Source organism: Pseudorasbora parva, chromosome 3, assembly GCF_024679245.1.
Source record: "Pseudorasbora parva isolate DD20220531a chromosome 3, ASM2467924v1, whole genome shotgun sequence".
In the NCBI taxonomy this organism is placed as follows: Eukaryota; Metazoa; Chordata; class Actinopteri; order Cypriniformes; family Gobionidae; genus Pseudorasbora; species Pseudorasbora parva.
The window spans coordinates 20,757,993-20,773,589 of NC_090174.1; the positions used below are offsets into that span (position 1 = coordinate 20,757,993).

Sequence of the window (15,597 nt, forward strand, 5' to 3'; positions counted from 1 at the left end):
ATAAATGTAGACAGCAATTCAGGAATTCTATTGTTGAAATGGTACATTTTATTGCTCTGACATGAGCAAAAGTTTTGTAGAGAATCACTTGTTTCGTCACTGAATTAGCAAATGCTGAATGCACACTGAACCGACAACACAATCAATGGAACTTAAACAGAGCCAGTTTAATGTCTTTCTGTCAGCTCTTTGCTTGTATCTTTAATTACACTTAAAAAATGTGATCCTTCTTTATTGGGCTCAGTTCAATTATTATGAACTCATGTAATTAACATCATAACTAATTTAAAAAATATAGACAGAGAATAATTAATAATTGTGGAATTGTGTTGAGATTTTTTTTGACAGATGTGGGGCATCCATCCAAGAGGATTTCCATCAATACTATTAAAAGAGAACTATTGAAAAATACTTCAAAGACAATATCACTTGTGGACGATTTTCAGCATTCCATCTACATTGACAAATACGCTTTCCCTGAGCAATCCTTTACAATGGACCATTCCCAGCTTCTCTGAATGGTCAGGATTGCTTGGTCCACTCTTAGCACTAACAATAGTTGAGGTCAGAGGTTACTGGCACGGCTGGACACAGCTAATACAAAAGTGCAAATTTATTCAGGGTAATGTTCTGAGCCACCTAGGGGGTCTTCCCTGTTTTACAAAAATATTTAAAGTAATACCACCTAACACACAATGCCTAAACCATATCTCAGTAAATAAAAGTCATTATAAAAATAAATGTTTTTTTCTACAGTTTCTCTACTAACACCTACCTTTTTTGTAAATTATTTTAAACTATATATATATATAGTTTATTTAGTTTATTTATATATATACTATATATATATATATATATAGGCCTATAGATTTTTTTTATTTTATTTTTATTAAAAAAAATATTTTGAGTCCCATAACTTTTACTGTTTAAATTAGGCTACGCCTATGCTTAAACAACATGATGCTTAATGGCAGGTTACATTGTAAACTTTTGCCCCATTTACATTGTTGCAATATAAATAACATGCTTTCAATGCTTTTTTTCTGAGCAATAACAATGCAATTGTTCAATATAATTTTTGTATTCAGGATTTAAGGTATGCTCTTATACAGAAAAATAAGGGGGGAAAGGCTTTAAGTAACATGTCGTATAAATGAAAGAACTCTTATAAAGCTTCACATCTTTATGAGTGCATGCTATTAATATTTGATTATAAGCTACTTTAGTGTTTTCAGAAACCCTGTAGCCTATTATGTGCCTGTAAAAACACTTTACTTGTGAAGTGTTAATAAACGATTCCTTTGTGGTAAAGTGCCAGGTAATCCCTTACACGAGTGGCTTTTGAGAGATAGGAAACGTCATCGAGGACACAAAAGCGTAATGGCACTGTAGACACTGTTGGATTGTAATTGCAATGGGCAAAAAAATAGAGTGTTGTTTCTTTAAGAGCTTTCTGGTCCCAGCGCAGCTGCTGGTCAGTACGCCGATTGAGACAGTGGATACTCATCCCCTTCTCACCACAATGGCCATTTATCACTCACTGGTGTGTTATTCAAATCTCGTACCAAGCGGCCACCGACCCCACTCTCGCCTTCGCCGTTTATTTAGAAAGCTGCGCAGTTGTCACGCGAGCCTCCGCGCATCCTTTAGCCAGAAACGCTGCCAGTGTGTTTTGGTCCTTATTTTACAACAGTCCTCTGGACGGGAGCGATAAAAAGCTATGTATAAATGAATTCGTGCCTTCTTTCGATCCTCGCTAACATACATTGTGAGGGTCACGCGCATCGCGTCTTGAATACGCTAAAGAACTTTATTTTATTCTGCGCATTGAAGTTGGAGACTCCCAGCACCGCGGAACGACACCTCTGGAGGAATTTAACGCACATCAGGAGGTTTCTCTCTCTTTCTCTCTCTCTCTCTTTTTTTTGCTCGTTTTTGGTCTTCCATACTTGATCAGAAACATCTCACAGGTGCAGACATGGCGAATCGCTGCCTCAGTGTCTTCTGAAGAAAGTGTATCGTGATGGTGCAGCACAGAGCCTGAGCCTCCTAAAGATCACCGACCGCGTCGACATAGCAGCTCTGCCAAAATATTCCTCGATTATTTCACAGGGAAATTTTGATTTTTGTGAATTACAATTGGGCATTTATTTATTGCACTGGAACGAATTAACTGATAAAACCTTTGATTAATTTGGTTAACCCGAGCATTTACCCGGTAAGACACGATTTTATTGTGCGGTTATAATATAAGTAACCAAAAAAAAAAAAAAAAAAAAAAAAAAGGTTTGTAGAAATGTGCTATTATTTTTTTGGCAAAATAGCACAGTCTTAAAGCAACATTACATGCTTAGACGGACAGTAGGATATTGAGCGTCAATTTCGTCTCGTGCTATTTTGACATTTCTGTAGATAACGAAAGTGAACCGAAAATAGTATTATGTAATTTTACTGACAATGAATTTGTGAAATACAGCCGATACATTGAACGCCTGCACGTCTGAATTATGTAAAGAAAAGAAAAACACATTGTGCTCGAAGGCCTTTACCCACTGAAGAGCAGAAACACGAGGACCCAAACGTATGGACCCTACAGTAAATATTCACACAGTTGTGCTGTTTATGGAAATATGAGCTCAAGCAGTTGATTGTCCAAACGCAATTCTTGTGAAATGTCAAGCGATCAGTCGAGAATTGTGCCTGGACATCTGTTGCTTGAGGCTCCCACGCGTCTCCAATCACTTCTGATCATCTCTGTTACATCCGTGCATGGGATTTATTATTTTTTAAATAATGAAGCATTCTGATGAAGTTGTTAATTTAAAATGCAGTGTTAAAGAAAACAGATTAGTTGACTTCATTTTACTTAATATGATTGGATTTGTTGTATTTTCGTAATGTGTTATAGTGTTTTGAATTATAGAAAATTATTTAGCTTGGACGGTAATGACACGTAAACGCTATAGGATTTATTGTTTTATTATAGCCTATGTTTTATTTCACATCATGTTTTTTGGTTGGTTTGTTTTGATTTGTATATTACCATAAAATACATGTAACCTAAAATAATGTATATTTAGCACTATAATTGTATCATGTTTTTGAGTAATATAATAAAATACATCAACATTTTTATATGACGAAAACAGATTTTGCCTGTTTTATTGTTTAGTAAAACAGAACGAAAAATGTTTATCTATACATTTTTTTTACTAGCTATAGCTAATATTTATTAAAGTAGCTTTAATTTGTGATATTATGGTTTCTGTTACTCGTTTAAAATTAGTTCAATTTTGTCACATTTATTGTTTGAGGTGTCTGCTACAGATTTAAGGATAACAAAGAAATGGCATGTTAATCCAATAGGATTAGACAAGATTAGTTTTACACACAGGTCAGATCTTTTGATCTTTTGAAATCAGCACGAGTAGCATTAAACGAATACATAGTTGTCATCCATTTGCATTAGACCTTTTCATAAAAATAAAAAATAACTAAAAGCCTTTCTTTTTGAGATTAGTAGGCTACATATTACATCTGCTGGAATATTTAAAAGGCGAGTAGGTAGCCTAATTGTATAATGCTTTTTTTCTTTCTATTTAAACCTAAAATAAAATATAAAATAAAACATTGGCTCCATCAATAACGATAAAATAATAAATAATAAACAAAAAATAAAAAATAAAGAAACATCATAGCAATATTTTCTTACATTGAAAACAAAGAAACATTATAGTAATCTTTTCTTATTTATGAACACTGAAAACAAAATAGCCTACATTTCTAACAATACAACTTCGAGTTACATTGGACTCGAGTTATTCTGTTCACCTAATTTAGATCTTTATTAATAATAGTATGATTATTTTGCATATTAGACTGTTTAACATCAGCAAACAATTGTTTATGTTTATTTGGCTAATTCAGTATTTTTGTTCTTTACTGAAGTACTTCTCTAAATTAGCAACATTTGTTTATTTCAGACATTCTACTGAAATTAATACAATTCCTCTGCTTTATATAAAACATATAAACCGTTACTAAACGTAGGCTATATCATTTTATTTAGGCCTGAATAATTACGAAATGAAACCGTTTCCTCAAAAAAAAAAAAAAAAAAAAAAAAAATTCTGCATTGGTCCTAGACTGACTCTCCATGCACTGCTTCACATCCCCAGCAGAATAGAGTCACTGAGCTGATATGAACGACTATATGCTGTGCTAGTGGAATTTGCACTTGATCATTGCAAATGAGGCCATACATCATGAAGAGGGAAGACGTGTCACGTGACAGTGTCAGCATCAGAGTCTTTAGTAAGTTAGAGGATTATCAATCATTTCATGCTTGCAAAGAGGGACAGATTTCGGACAGACATTTTCGTATACATCCTCCAGAGGCCCATGTCCCCCACTGACCACACAGAGGCCAAGGGCATCCCCGGTGCCCCCTCCACCCCTCTCTCAGCATTCCCCCTCCTCTCGCCCTTTGTTCACCTGTTGTCCTGGAGACTCCATTGCCGCGGTAACCACCCATTGTTTGGTTGAGAACAGAGATGAAGAGAGACAGTCCACAAGTAATCTCACAATCAGCATATTATGACGCAATGTTGACTTTTGAAAGTGGAATGACAGAAAGTGGGATGAGTTTGAGGATGGAGCTTCTTAAACTTTTTGGCCAGAACAGGAGACAACTTAATAAATTAATGATTACAACTTTGATTTTATTTTATTGAAATCGTATTAATTTAACCTTTTAGGTTGAAAACAGAGAACGTTAAGACGTTAGAGAACTATAGGCTAATACTGATCATTCTTAATCATTACTTACATCAACTTAATAATTGTGTGTAATTTAAAATTAAATGTATGTTTTAATTTATTTTTTAGTTGCAATAACTTAGCCAGGGTAGCGCCATGTAACCTTTTTAATTTCTGAAATAGGTGGCATAAGGTGCGTTCAATGGTTTGTATTGTTTAACAGTTTATTCAAATGACAAAACATCTTTTTTCAAAAATAAAAATAAAAAAATAAATTAAAAAAACTTTCAGTAACACGTTTACAAGAAAGTTTACGAAGTTAGGAGTTGTGACAATTAAGTGTTCTATAGGATCTGTATAGCTACAGCAGGCCCCAGCCTTGTTTTTGTCTATAAATGCGTCAGCAAAAAACTGAAAAAAATGTAACCCTTTTGGCCGTTCATTTACACAACAGCGGTTTGGGGGCCTGAAAACGCAAAGTTCTGAAAACGGGTTTTAAAATGCACATTTTTGAAAATGTCTGTATAATCCATAGGTATAAACCATAGACTGGTATAAACTACAAAAACGCGCGACCTGTGACGTCATGCGCATGCGTAGGCCTATGTGTTCAAAGTGACATCGCCAACTACTGACGTTTAATCATTTTCACATTAGGAATTGTTTTGATGAGGTTGTCTGTATGCAAAAAACTACAAATGTGCTATTTGTTGATTTTAACTGAAATAGATTAGATGAATTGATTTTAGGGCCACCAGATACGTTAAAATTAGTTAGAACCCACAATTTAAGTTAGGCTACTCTAACTCGAAAATTCATCAAATAGATTGATTCATATATTGCATTTGTTTTTGTTTTTTTTGACCCAAAAACATTTGTTTTAAAATGATTTCTAATATTAAAACATTGTTTAATTAACAAGCATAATGTTAATAATGACAATAGGCCTACTAAGTCTCTATGCTGCACAACCACACGAAACTTCCAAATAGCTGATGCAGAAAGAGGCAAAAGTTGGTTTAGCAGAGCGTCTCAGCTGAATGCACCTCAAAAGGACTTTGCTCAGTGTCCTGATTGTTTTTCATCTCTGGGCCACACAAGGCCCGCTGCATCCTCCGTCCCACCCCTCAGCCGGCCGCTAACTCCGGCCTGACCCTGGCCATGCAGATGAAAGCCTCATCAGCACTGTGGCTGGGCACATTTACAAGTGAAAGACAGCCAATAATGGGGTGGTTAGGGAGAAAATGAGGAGACAGAGGGGTGCCCACAGATGTTGAGGGAGGAGGGGGGCCATTGTAGCCAGGCCAGAGGGGACCGGCGGAGGGGGTGACGTTGTGCCTTTTTAGACCTGATTTGGGACAGAATGGAGAGGTGTCCGAATGAAGGGGCCAGTGGCCAGGAAAGGGCAGTCGCCTTGGAGAGCGTGTGAACAGGAGCTCGGGGGTCAAGCAAAGAGCAGAGGTTTGGAGGAGGGAGGGGGTCAGTCTGGCATTATCTTGCTTTATGCAACAGTCCCGCAACGTTTGAAAATCCTCCCTTTGACGCCACCCAAGGTGAGGTCCTTGTCGCTACACTTCCTCTTGGCATACTGGGATGGGACAGATGAAGTCATCAAAGTGGGTATTAGTGCTTTGTGTGCAGGTGAAATGGTAGGGAAAGCTTTAAGAGCTTATCCACTAAAATTCAACATGTTCTCAAAGGGCTTAACGTCCAGCTCACAGTCACGGTGTTTCGCTTTCGCAGACCTTCAACAGACCACCTAACACCTGCTAACATTTCCTGCTGAGAAACATTTAATATTCCTTTGGTAAGTGGAGGAAAAAGGGCCATCAGAGGGAGCTGGAAGGCTTTGTGTCATTCAGTCCATGTTCCACAGTTATATGTCCACACAGCAAGGGACTAGGAATGGTCATATATGGGGTTGGGATATTTGAAAAGCTCCGTTTAAACTCATGATGCTCAAAGTATCGTGAAAAACAATCTTGTGGATTTAAACAATCAAACAGACAAGTAAAAAAATGAACGATGATTTTATTGCCTGGCTTTTGATTAAGTGTTTCATCTTTTTATTTTGTATTACTGTACATGTCTGAAATTGAACTGAAAAAGAAAAGAAACTGGCACATTGCTTGAAAAAAAGGATACGGTTTATCAATGAATAGAAAAGTGCATGAAGAAAATAGTTCATCCTTTTTAAAACATATTTACATCACATCGCAGACTATTAATGTGCAGAATATCTGTACAATGTAAACAACACTGAATAACACTGGAATTTCAGAGCACGTCATGATTTAAATCTTTATTTGTCCCTTTAGTGTTTACAATTAAATAAAGGAACTTAATGATGTTTTGTGTTCTAACCATTCTTTGTGAGTTTCATATAGTAAGAACTTTTGGGTGAACCCTCATTTACATTGTAAATAAGAGCTGCTAAAATCCATCTTTCTGATTGAAGTAAATCTGTTTAAATAATAAAAAAGCACTATTATATACCATTTACATATTTAATATGATTTAAAAAATGACAAAACAACAACAAAGGGACTGTGGGACAAAAACCCTCCTTCAAGTAGGCACTGCTGCCACCTTGTGGTCAGCATCAGAAAAAAGCAATTAGTTTCATTGTACCCCATGATAAAATAAATATTGACTGAAGTTCAGAAAGCACTTGATTTGTAATGAACTCCACCCTGAAAATGAGTGTTTTGAAGGTTGTTTCAGTGGCCCAGAGAACTTGCCTTTATATCAACTAGCAACTGGCTTATTCTTGCTTGATTAAAAATGGCAAAAACCAGAGATGTTTATCGAATCCTGTCCATTCTTCATCAGAACTCATGCGTATGTCAGATACAAAGAATGTCCCAAATTTCACTCTGTAGTTCAACCACCCGAAAGGCTTTGAGCTGTGAAGATCCTAAAAAGATCTAACTTTGGCCCTCAAAGGAACAGGTTAACTTTAGCCGGCACCAATTTGCAGCCAGTGCTTGAGAAATATGGGCTGTCATTTGGTGTGTAAGTCATGGCGCCTCCTACTGACGACGCCACATCTGTACGCTGACACTCCCCGCGCTGGCAGAGCTCCCGCTGGGCACAGCGCTCCACGTGCCGCCGAAGCAAGGGAAGGAAAGGCACAAAGCGAGTGATAAGCTTTTCTGTAATTATTCTGGAGTGGTAGAACCCACCTGGGAAACAAAGTTCATCCACAGATTAGATAGAAAATTGTTGCAACATTTATGAAGTACTGTAATTAGCAGGTATCATTAACAAGATTGAGCTGACACTCACTGTTCTTGTTGTTGTACACGGCATCAGCAATACTCTCCTCCAGCTCATCAGGGCGAATGTCCTCTCGATCTCTACCCGCCTGTCGACTCTCCAACGCAAGTTTGTTAACTACCTCCTGACCTACAGTACTGAAAAAAAGGGAAGATTATATTTAAATGAAATATTGTCCTGAAATATGCATGCCAGTTTATAATACGCATATAAAATTATTTGATTAATTCAGCCTTACCTGATAAATATATAAATCGCCTTACGGTAGTTCGTCTGGAATAGAACATGAAAGGGGCCTAAATGCGGTTCTAAAACATCAATCACACCAGGAGGCATTTTCTCCATCTCATCGAAGATAAAGATTGAGCGAGCACAAGCGGTGAGGTTCTTCTCGACCCAGCGTTTTAGATCTGACTGTGCACAAAACAAGAAAAGGACAAATAAATGAAAGAAAAAACCCCCAAAAACATCCAGGATCTAAATATTAAAATGCAAATTTTGTGTTTTTGTTTTCAGAGTTGCCAAGTGTGCAGTTTTCCTGCAAAACTGCTACTTAAATGGTTGCCGCAGGATAAAGGTTTGAAATGCTTGTATTGCAATTTTTTGCCCATTTCTACATTCATGTGCTAGATGATGAGTTTTGTGAGAGAGGGACACTGGTAGGAAACCTTTAAAGTTTGTAGCAACTCATAATGTAATAAAGTATTACATTATTACTATCAAAGCACATGTGGATTGGTTGGGCAAACTCCCACGAACCCTCCAGCACTCTGGAGGTAATACTACTCACAGTAGTACTGTAAACAAGATATATAATAATAATAAAAAAAAGATGACCTGTTTTTGGTGAGTTTATATCGCAACACATCTCAATGTAAAAATCGTTATTACATTATGAGCTCAATTTATAACATTTTAAGAAAATGCTTACATTATGACATTACATTATGTTCTGTATAAAAAACACTGCACAGCATGTCCCGTTCATTCGCTGTTGCTCATAATCTCGATTAAATGCCATTTTAATCTCTGTCAGTCGTTGTTTAGGAGGTAAATAGGACACATTTGTGTCTTCAGAAAAGATTGAGATGAAATCAGCACTGAACACTCAAACTATGTATTAAAGGTGATTTTTGAATGAATATGCATGGTTCCTGTTTTGAGACGATTGTTTTGTACACTGTAATGAATTATAAGATAAACAGATTTTATACGATTTTTGTACGATTTTATAACAGCATCATTTCAAATCGGTGTCATTATTTATGTGGTGAAATGCAGTGTAATAAGTGGCAGGACTGTACCGTATCGTGTGTTGGGCTTATTCAACTTCTTTCCTACATTTAGATATGTGGGCAAATGCATTTTTGTCTCAGTGCATGCATTGTTTTAGTTTGGCAGGGTCACCGCTAGCTTATTTTAGCATAATGAATGGAATCCTGTTTTGCCAGCTAGCATGTCCCGAGTAAAAGTGATCCAAAAACAAAACAAAAAAACACCTAATTACTTCTTGTGGCCTGCGTAGTCACAACGAGTAAATATAGTGATACAGATTAAGACAGGTGATTTCCTAGGCAGATATTGACTTGGGGAAGCACAGGCGAAACATTGCTACCTGGACAGAGATATCACGCATCACATTGCGATCGCTCAACAGCCAGAGGACGTGAGGATGAGAGCCGTGATATCTCTACACCCCAAGTAGCAGTGCTTCGTCTGTGCTTCCCCATAATATAGTCCCAAGTCAATATCTGCCTAGGAAATCACCTTGAGGTTACTCACTCCCATCCTTAACCAACTTCACTGGCTTCCTGTGGCCAGTCCTATCCAGCTTAAACTGTTAGTTTTAGTTTATAAAGCCAGTCATGGCCCCGCACCCCAATGCCTTAGAGAGTTATCCATATGTTCCTGCCAGGACCCTCAGATCAATGAAAATTTGCTTGTTGTACCCAAGTATAAACTCTTTACTGTGGCTGATATGGCGTTTAGTGTTATAGGGCCTAAGCTATGGAATAAGATGCCCCCTAATCTGCATGCCAGCTCTACTCTCCAGACCTTTAAATCCCAACTTAAAACTCATCTTTTCTCTATGCTCAGTAAATAATTCTCCCTCTCTACTTCTCTGCCTTCAAGTGATCTCTCACTTTCTAATTTTTATGTTTTATTATTACTTTATTGTATTTTATGAAACTGCTTTCTTCGTGGAAGCTTTTCATTTAAAGACCTAATAAAATATTTAAACTCTGAAGTCAATATTTTGTGTCTAATTATTTACTTATGTGGCTAGTAGCCATGTAGTAAGTGGTATAATGTACATCCAGCCCGTTGTTATCACAGAATAAACTTGATCACCTTGTCAGGGTTTATTCAGCAATAACAACCGGCTGGGTGTACATTACGGTGATAGCTTGCCACCTGTGCAATAAGTCCATTCATGAAATGTCCTCATTACTAAATATTCCACAGTCAACTGTTAGTGGTATTATAAAACCGTTGAAGCAATTAGAAATAACAGCAACTCAGTTACGAAGTGCTAAAATCACAGAGCGGGGTCAGCACATGCGGAGGCACACGGTGCAGAAGTTGCAAACTTTCTGCAGAGTCAATAGCTACAGACTTCCAAACTTTGTGTGGCCTTCAGATTAGCTCAAGAACAGTGCGTAGAGAGCTTCATGCGGGTTTCCATGGCCGAGCAGCTGCATCCAAGCCTTACATCACCAAGTGCAATGCAAAGTGTTGGATGCAGTAATGTACAGCACACTGACACTGGACTATATAGCAGTGAAGACGTATTCACTGGAGTGATGAATCACGCTTCTCTGTCTGGCAACCCGATGGATGAGTCTGAGTTTGGCATTGGGCTGTCATAATTGCTCAAAAATTAAATGACATTCGAATATTCCCTCTAAAAAACCAAGAATATTCGAACTATTCAAACATCTGGTTGCACATTTTGTCAATGACACGCATTACGTCAACAACAGGACAAATTAATACAAAGAGACATAATTACTTGTATAGATAGTCTATTTAAGTTTAAACATATTTGACAACGTATTACACAAAAACAAGTAAATCAACTAGATGAAGCTGTTCTCTGCGGGTACATGAACGATGAACGCCGCTGACGGTCTGGAGCTCGCATCATAAATGGCCAAGACCGCAGACCTTACTCTCTCTCGCCCTCACCCTCACACTCTCTGCGCATAACGGTTTAAATAAACAAACTTTGAGTGCTGATCAAGAGTTTTGTGCAAGCAATTTAGGGTTGCCTCTTGTCCCAAATATAGCAGGCTTTATTCAGTGATTGAAACAAATATTATTAATATTAATTTAAGCTTTACAGCATATTGAACGCTCCGATCGAGCTCTGGTGTGGTAAATATGAAACCTTTCCTTGACATGAAACAGTAACTTAGCCTTAGATTTTAGTAATGCTTCTGTTTAACGTTAAATAAAATGGGGCATGGTATGCTAACTGTATCTTACATAGCTTGCATTCAAATTTATCTCGTGGCTCAACAATTTTACCTCCTACAGACCAAAATCCAAAGTACTTCCAGACATGGCTTTTTAGATTCTGGAGGGTTAAAAATCGCTTTGTCTGCCGCGGTCGAGTTGGGCTCTGTACTTTTTTGCCATCTTCCATGCAAGTTGCGTCAACTTTCGAGACCTTTCAGCAGTGACTCCTGTGACCTGTCCCTGAACCCTCATGCGCGTGAGTGCGCCCATGAGCAAAGCAGACAGCCACGCCTCTACTGCCGCGGGTGTTTTTTCCCACCATTTTTTTTATTCGAATATTCATTTTCACCTTCGAAATTTGTTTTTTAAAAACTATTTGAATATATATTCGAATTTAGAATATTTGTTGACAGCCCTAGTTTGGCAGTTGCCAAGAGAACGGCACTTGCCTGACTGCATTATGCAAAGTGTAAAGTTTGGTGGAGGGGGTATTATGGTGTGGGAATGTTTTTCAGGGGTTGGGCTTGGCCCCTTAGTTCCAATGAAAGGAACACTTAATGCTTCAGCATAGCAAGACATTTTAGACAATTTCATGCTCCCAATTCCAAATGAAACCCTACGGATTATGGATGGGATGTCATTCATGTGCATGTAAAGGCAGACGTCCCGAAACCTTTGGCAATATAGTGTATTTTAGGCATCAGAGTGGAGTATTTTTTTATATTTGGGATAGGGTAACTGAGCTAGTTTTGGGCTATTTTTGACTGGCCATTTGGGCTAGTTTTGTTACACAAAACTGGCAACCCTGTTATATAGGATAAAGAAATATACACATACCCTATATTGCTTCACCCGGTCAGCGGAAGGAAAGTGTAATGTGGGAACAAACTGATGGATGTACGGACTGCCCATAGCCGTTCCATAGATATGTCGTCCAATTATAGAGCTGACCAGGCTTTTTCCAGTCCCAGATGCTCCATGGAAAGACAACACTAGTGGTCTGACTGGGTTTTCATTCTGTAAAAAATTCACCACTGCTTCCGAAACAATGTCCTGAGCCATATGCTGACCATAAAGGTTTTTATAAAGATCCCACTCTAAGCCTGTAAAAAAAAATAAAAAGTAAAAAAAAAAAATACACAGTTGGGATGATTGAAGGGGTTTGTTAATAAAAGCTTGATGTTACCCACAGCTGTTACACTGGAGCATGAACAGATGTAACAAGATCTTCTTTGGACAAATATATTGAATGACATCATAACAAAGCAATTATTTCAAGGGCTCCAAATGTTGAAAAACCAATAGCATTTTAAAGCAGATGTTTGTCTCATTAGTTATTTACTGTTAACCAACACATATTAGGTATAATTGGCTTTCTAAGTTTACCAAGTATGTAGATAAGATGTTATGAATAAATACACATAAATTATAAGATTGTGTAGACTTTGTTATAATGATTGTCAAATGCCAACCATAATGTATAATAAGAATCCTAAATATAATAAAAAAGGTTTAAAATGTTTCACTAGCCTCAATTAATTATAACAATTATGTTAATTAATTTAATAACTTTTTTAAATGTATTTGTTTTCATATTATGCATGCTTTTAGCTAAGTGGGAATTTGGGGATAATCATATATTTAATAATAAATTAAGTGAAAAAAAAAATGCATGAAAAAAAAAATACATTTTGGAGGTCCTGGTCCAGGTTAAGGGGTCCTGTGCCAGGCGATCAACTGCAGTTAAAATTAAGAGGAATGATAAGCGATTGCTTTTTACTATTCGTCAGAAACTCAGTCATAAAGTTTAATTTTGTTTATTTTATTGGCGCATATTTTTACTGAATTTACTGTTATATGATAATGTATTTTCTGTTACTCTTTGAAATATTTAAATACAGTCAAACTTCCAGCTACACTGATATGTATTGAATTATGTGTAACACTTTGTGGCATTAAATGTTTTATTTTAGAAAGCTGTAAGTTAACATTAAATGGATTGTATCTCAAATGCATCCAGTAAAGCAGTGATCTGCTTTATACACAAAGCTGTAGATATACTGTTAACTATGTAGCATTTTGTTTATTTTTACAGATTCATCAGCTGTCACCTACAACTAATGGTTCATTTAAATTTAGCGTAGTCGGTATTAAGAAATATTTATGTTGAAACATAAATTCAATCCTCTACTGGGTACTAACGTTACACACGCTAATGCTAGCTGTCTATTGCTGAAGAGACAGCTGTTAATATCACACCTTACCTTTTATGTCTGGTTTGTAGTCACAGTCGCAGCTGTCAGAAATTGAACAAAAAATAGACTTTATCTCAAAACCTGTACCTAAGGAAGTACAATAAATTAAGACAAGTATAAATAGCATGGTAGCTACAGCCTCAGAGCAAAGCTCCAAGATGAGTTGGATGACGGAAGCGCAACTACAGCTCCACGCAGGCACTAGAGGGCAACAACTGAATACATTTCACAGATTTCCGCGAATCGGTTCTTTCGAGCAGTTCATTCAAAGAACAATTCACTGATTCTTTTACGTAGAGACGTAATTGCGTCATTACGTGACCTCAAACTTCCGGCGTTTATATAAATCCTGGGATTTATTTCTTTACTGTCTAAGGATTTATTATGTTGTCCCAATAATGATAATAACAATAAAAAAAAGACAAAGAAAATGTAAGCAAATATTTCTGCGTATACTTGTTAATTTTGTGGAAAGAAAGAAAAACAATGTTGCGTCTGATTTATCACTGTAGGCCCTTTACCCAATCTACTAGGCCACTTATGTTAGCAAAAATGTAAATCCATATTAGAAATTTGGGGTGTAGTTTTGTGCTTTTTAATATCAGGATTAGACTATAAATGAATGCAAATAGTAAAATATTATGCAGTATTTGAACACCCTGCAATTTTGCAGTTTCTCCCACTTGGAAATAATGGAGGGGGTCTGAAATTGTCATCGTAGTCCGCTGAGAGTATAATCTCCACAAAAAAAAACTATATATATATATCTCCATCTATTTATTAGTATGATACAGCTGCAAATAAGTATTTGAACACCTGTCCATCAGCTAGAATTCTGACCCTCAAAGACCTGTTAGTGTGCCTTTAAAATGTCCACTTCCACTTCATTCCATTTATTATCCTAAATCAGATGCACCTGTTTGAGGTTGTTTGCTGCAAAAAGACACCTGTCCACCCACACAATCCGTAAGAATACAACTACTAACATGGCAAAGACCAAAGAGCTGCCCAAAGACACTAGAGACAAAAATGTACGTCTGTCAATCTCCCTCGGACTGGGGCTCCAAGCAAGATCTCACCTCGTGGGGTCTCAATGATCCCAAGAAAGGTGAGAAGTCAGCCCAAAACTACACAGGAGGAGCTGGTCAAAGAGCTGGGACCACCGTTTACAAGGTTACAGTTGGCAATACACTAAGACGTCATGGTTTGAAATCATGCATGGCACGGAAGGTTCCCCTGCTTAATACCAGCACATTTCCTGGCCTGTCTTAAGTTTGCCAATGACCATTTGGATTATCCAGAGAAGTCATGGGAGAAAGTCATGTGGTCAGATGAAACCAAAATATAACTTTTTGGTCATAATTCCACTAAACCTGTTTGGAGGAAAAAGAATGATGAGTACCATCCCAATAACACCATCCCTACTGTGAAGCATGGGGGTGGTAGCATCATGCTTTGGGGGGTGTTTTTCTGCACATGGGACAGGGCGACTGCACTGTATTAAGGATGAGCATGACCGGGGCCATGTATTGCAAGATTTTGGGGAACAACCTCCTTTCATCAGTTAGAGCATTGAAGATGGAGTTGAGGCTGGGTCTTCCAACATGACAATGACTGATCTGAGAAACCTGACTGATCTAGAGAAGATCTGTGTGAAGTGGGCCAAAATCCCTCCTGCAGTGTGTGCAAACCTGGTGAAAAACTACAGGAAACTTTCAACCTCTGTAATTGCAAAAAAAGGCTACTGTACCAAATATAAACATTGATCTTTTTTTCAGGTTTTCAAATACTTATTTGCAGCTGTATAATACAAATAAATAATTAAAAAATATATACATTGTGA

At 37.3% G+C, this 15,597-nt stretch overlaps 1 protein-coding gene across 1 annotated transcript; it reads right to left on the reverse strand.

Moving 5' to 3' along the window:
- Positions 1-6,773: 6,773 nt before the first annotated feature.
- On the reverse strand, positions 6,774-13,967 carry tor2a (torsin family 2, member A). The gene is made up of 5 exons (XM_067438074.1): positions 13,764-13,967; positions 12,337-12,602; positions 8,276-8,451; positions 8,047-8,174; positions 6,774-7,943 (listed from the first exon to the last, which is right to left on the reverse strand). The coding sequence occupies exons 1-5, from the start codon at positions 13,879-13,881 to the stop codon at positions 7,699-7,701; spliced, it is 933 nt and encodes a 310-aa protein (XP_067294175.1). The 5' UTR covers positions 13,882-13,967; the 3' UTR covers positions 6,774-7,698.
- Positions 13,968-15,597: the final 1,630 nt, after the last annotated feature.

Bases quoted from the DNA above. Each gene is read 5' to 3' on its own strand.
- tor2a (XM_067438074.1), bottom strand. From the start codon at position 13,881: ATGCTATTTATACTTGTCTTAATTTATTGTACTTCCTTAGGTACAGGT. The intron at 8,452-12,336 runs GTATGTGTATAT...TTTTGTGCACAG, and splicing joins ACCGGGTGAAGCAATATAGG to TCAGATCTAAAACGCTGGGT. The intron at 8,175-8,275 runs GTAAGGCTGAAT...CCTTTTTTTCAG, and splicing joins GCGATTTATATATTTATCAG to TACTGTAGGTCAGGAGGTAG.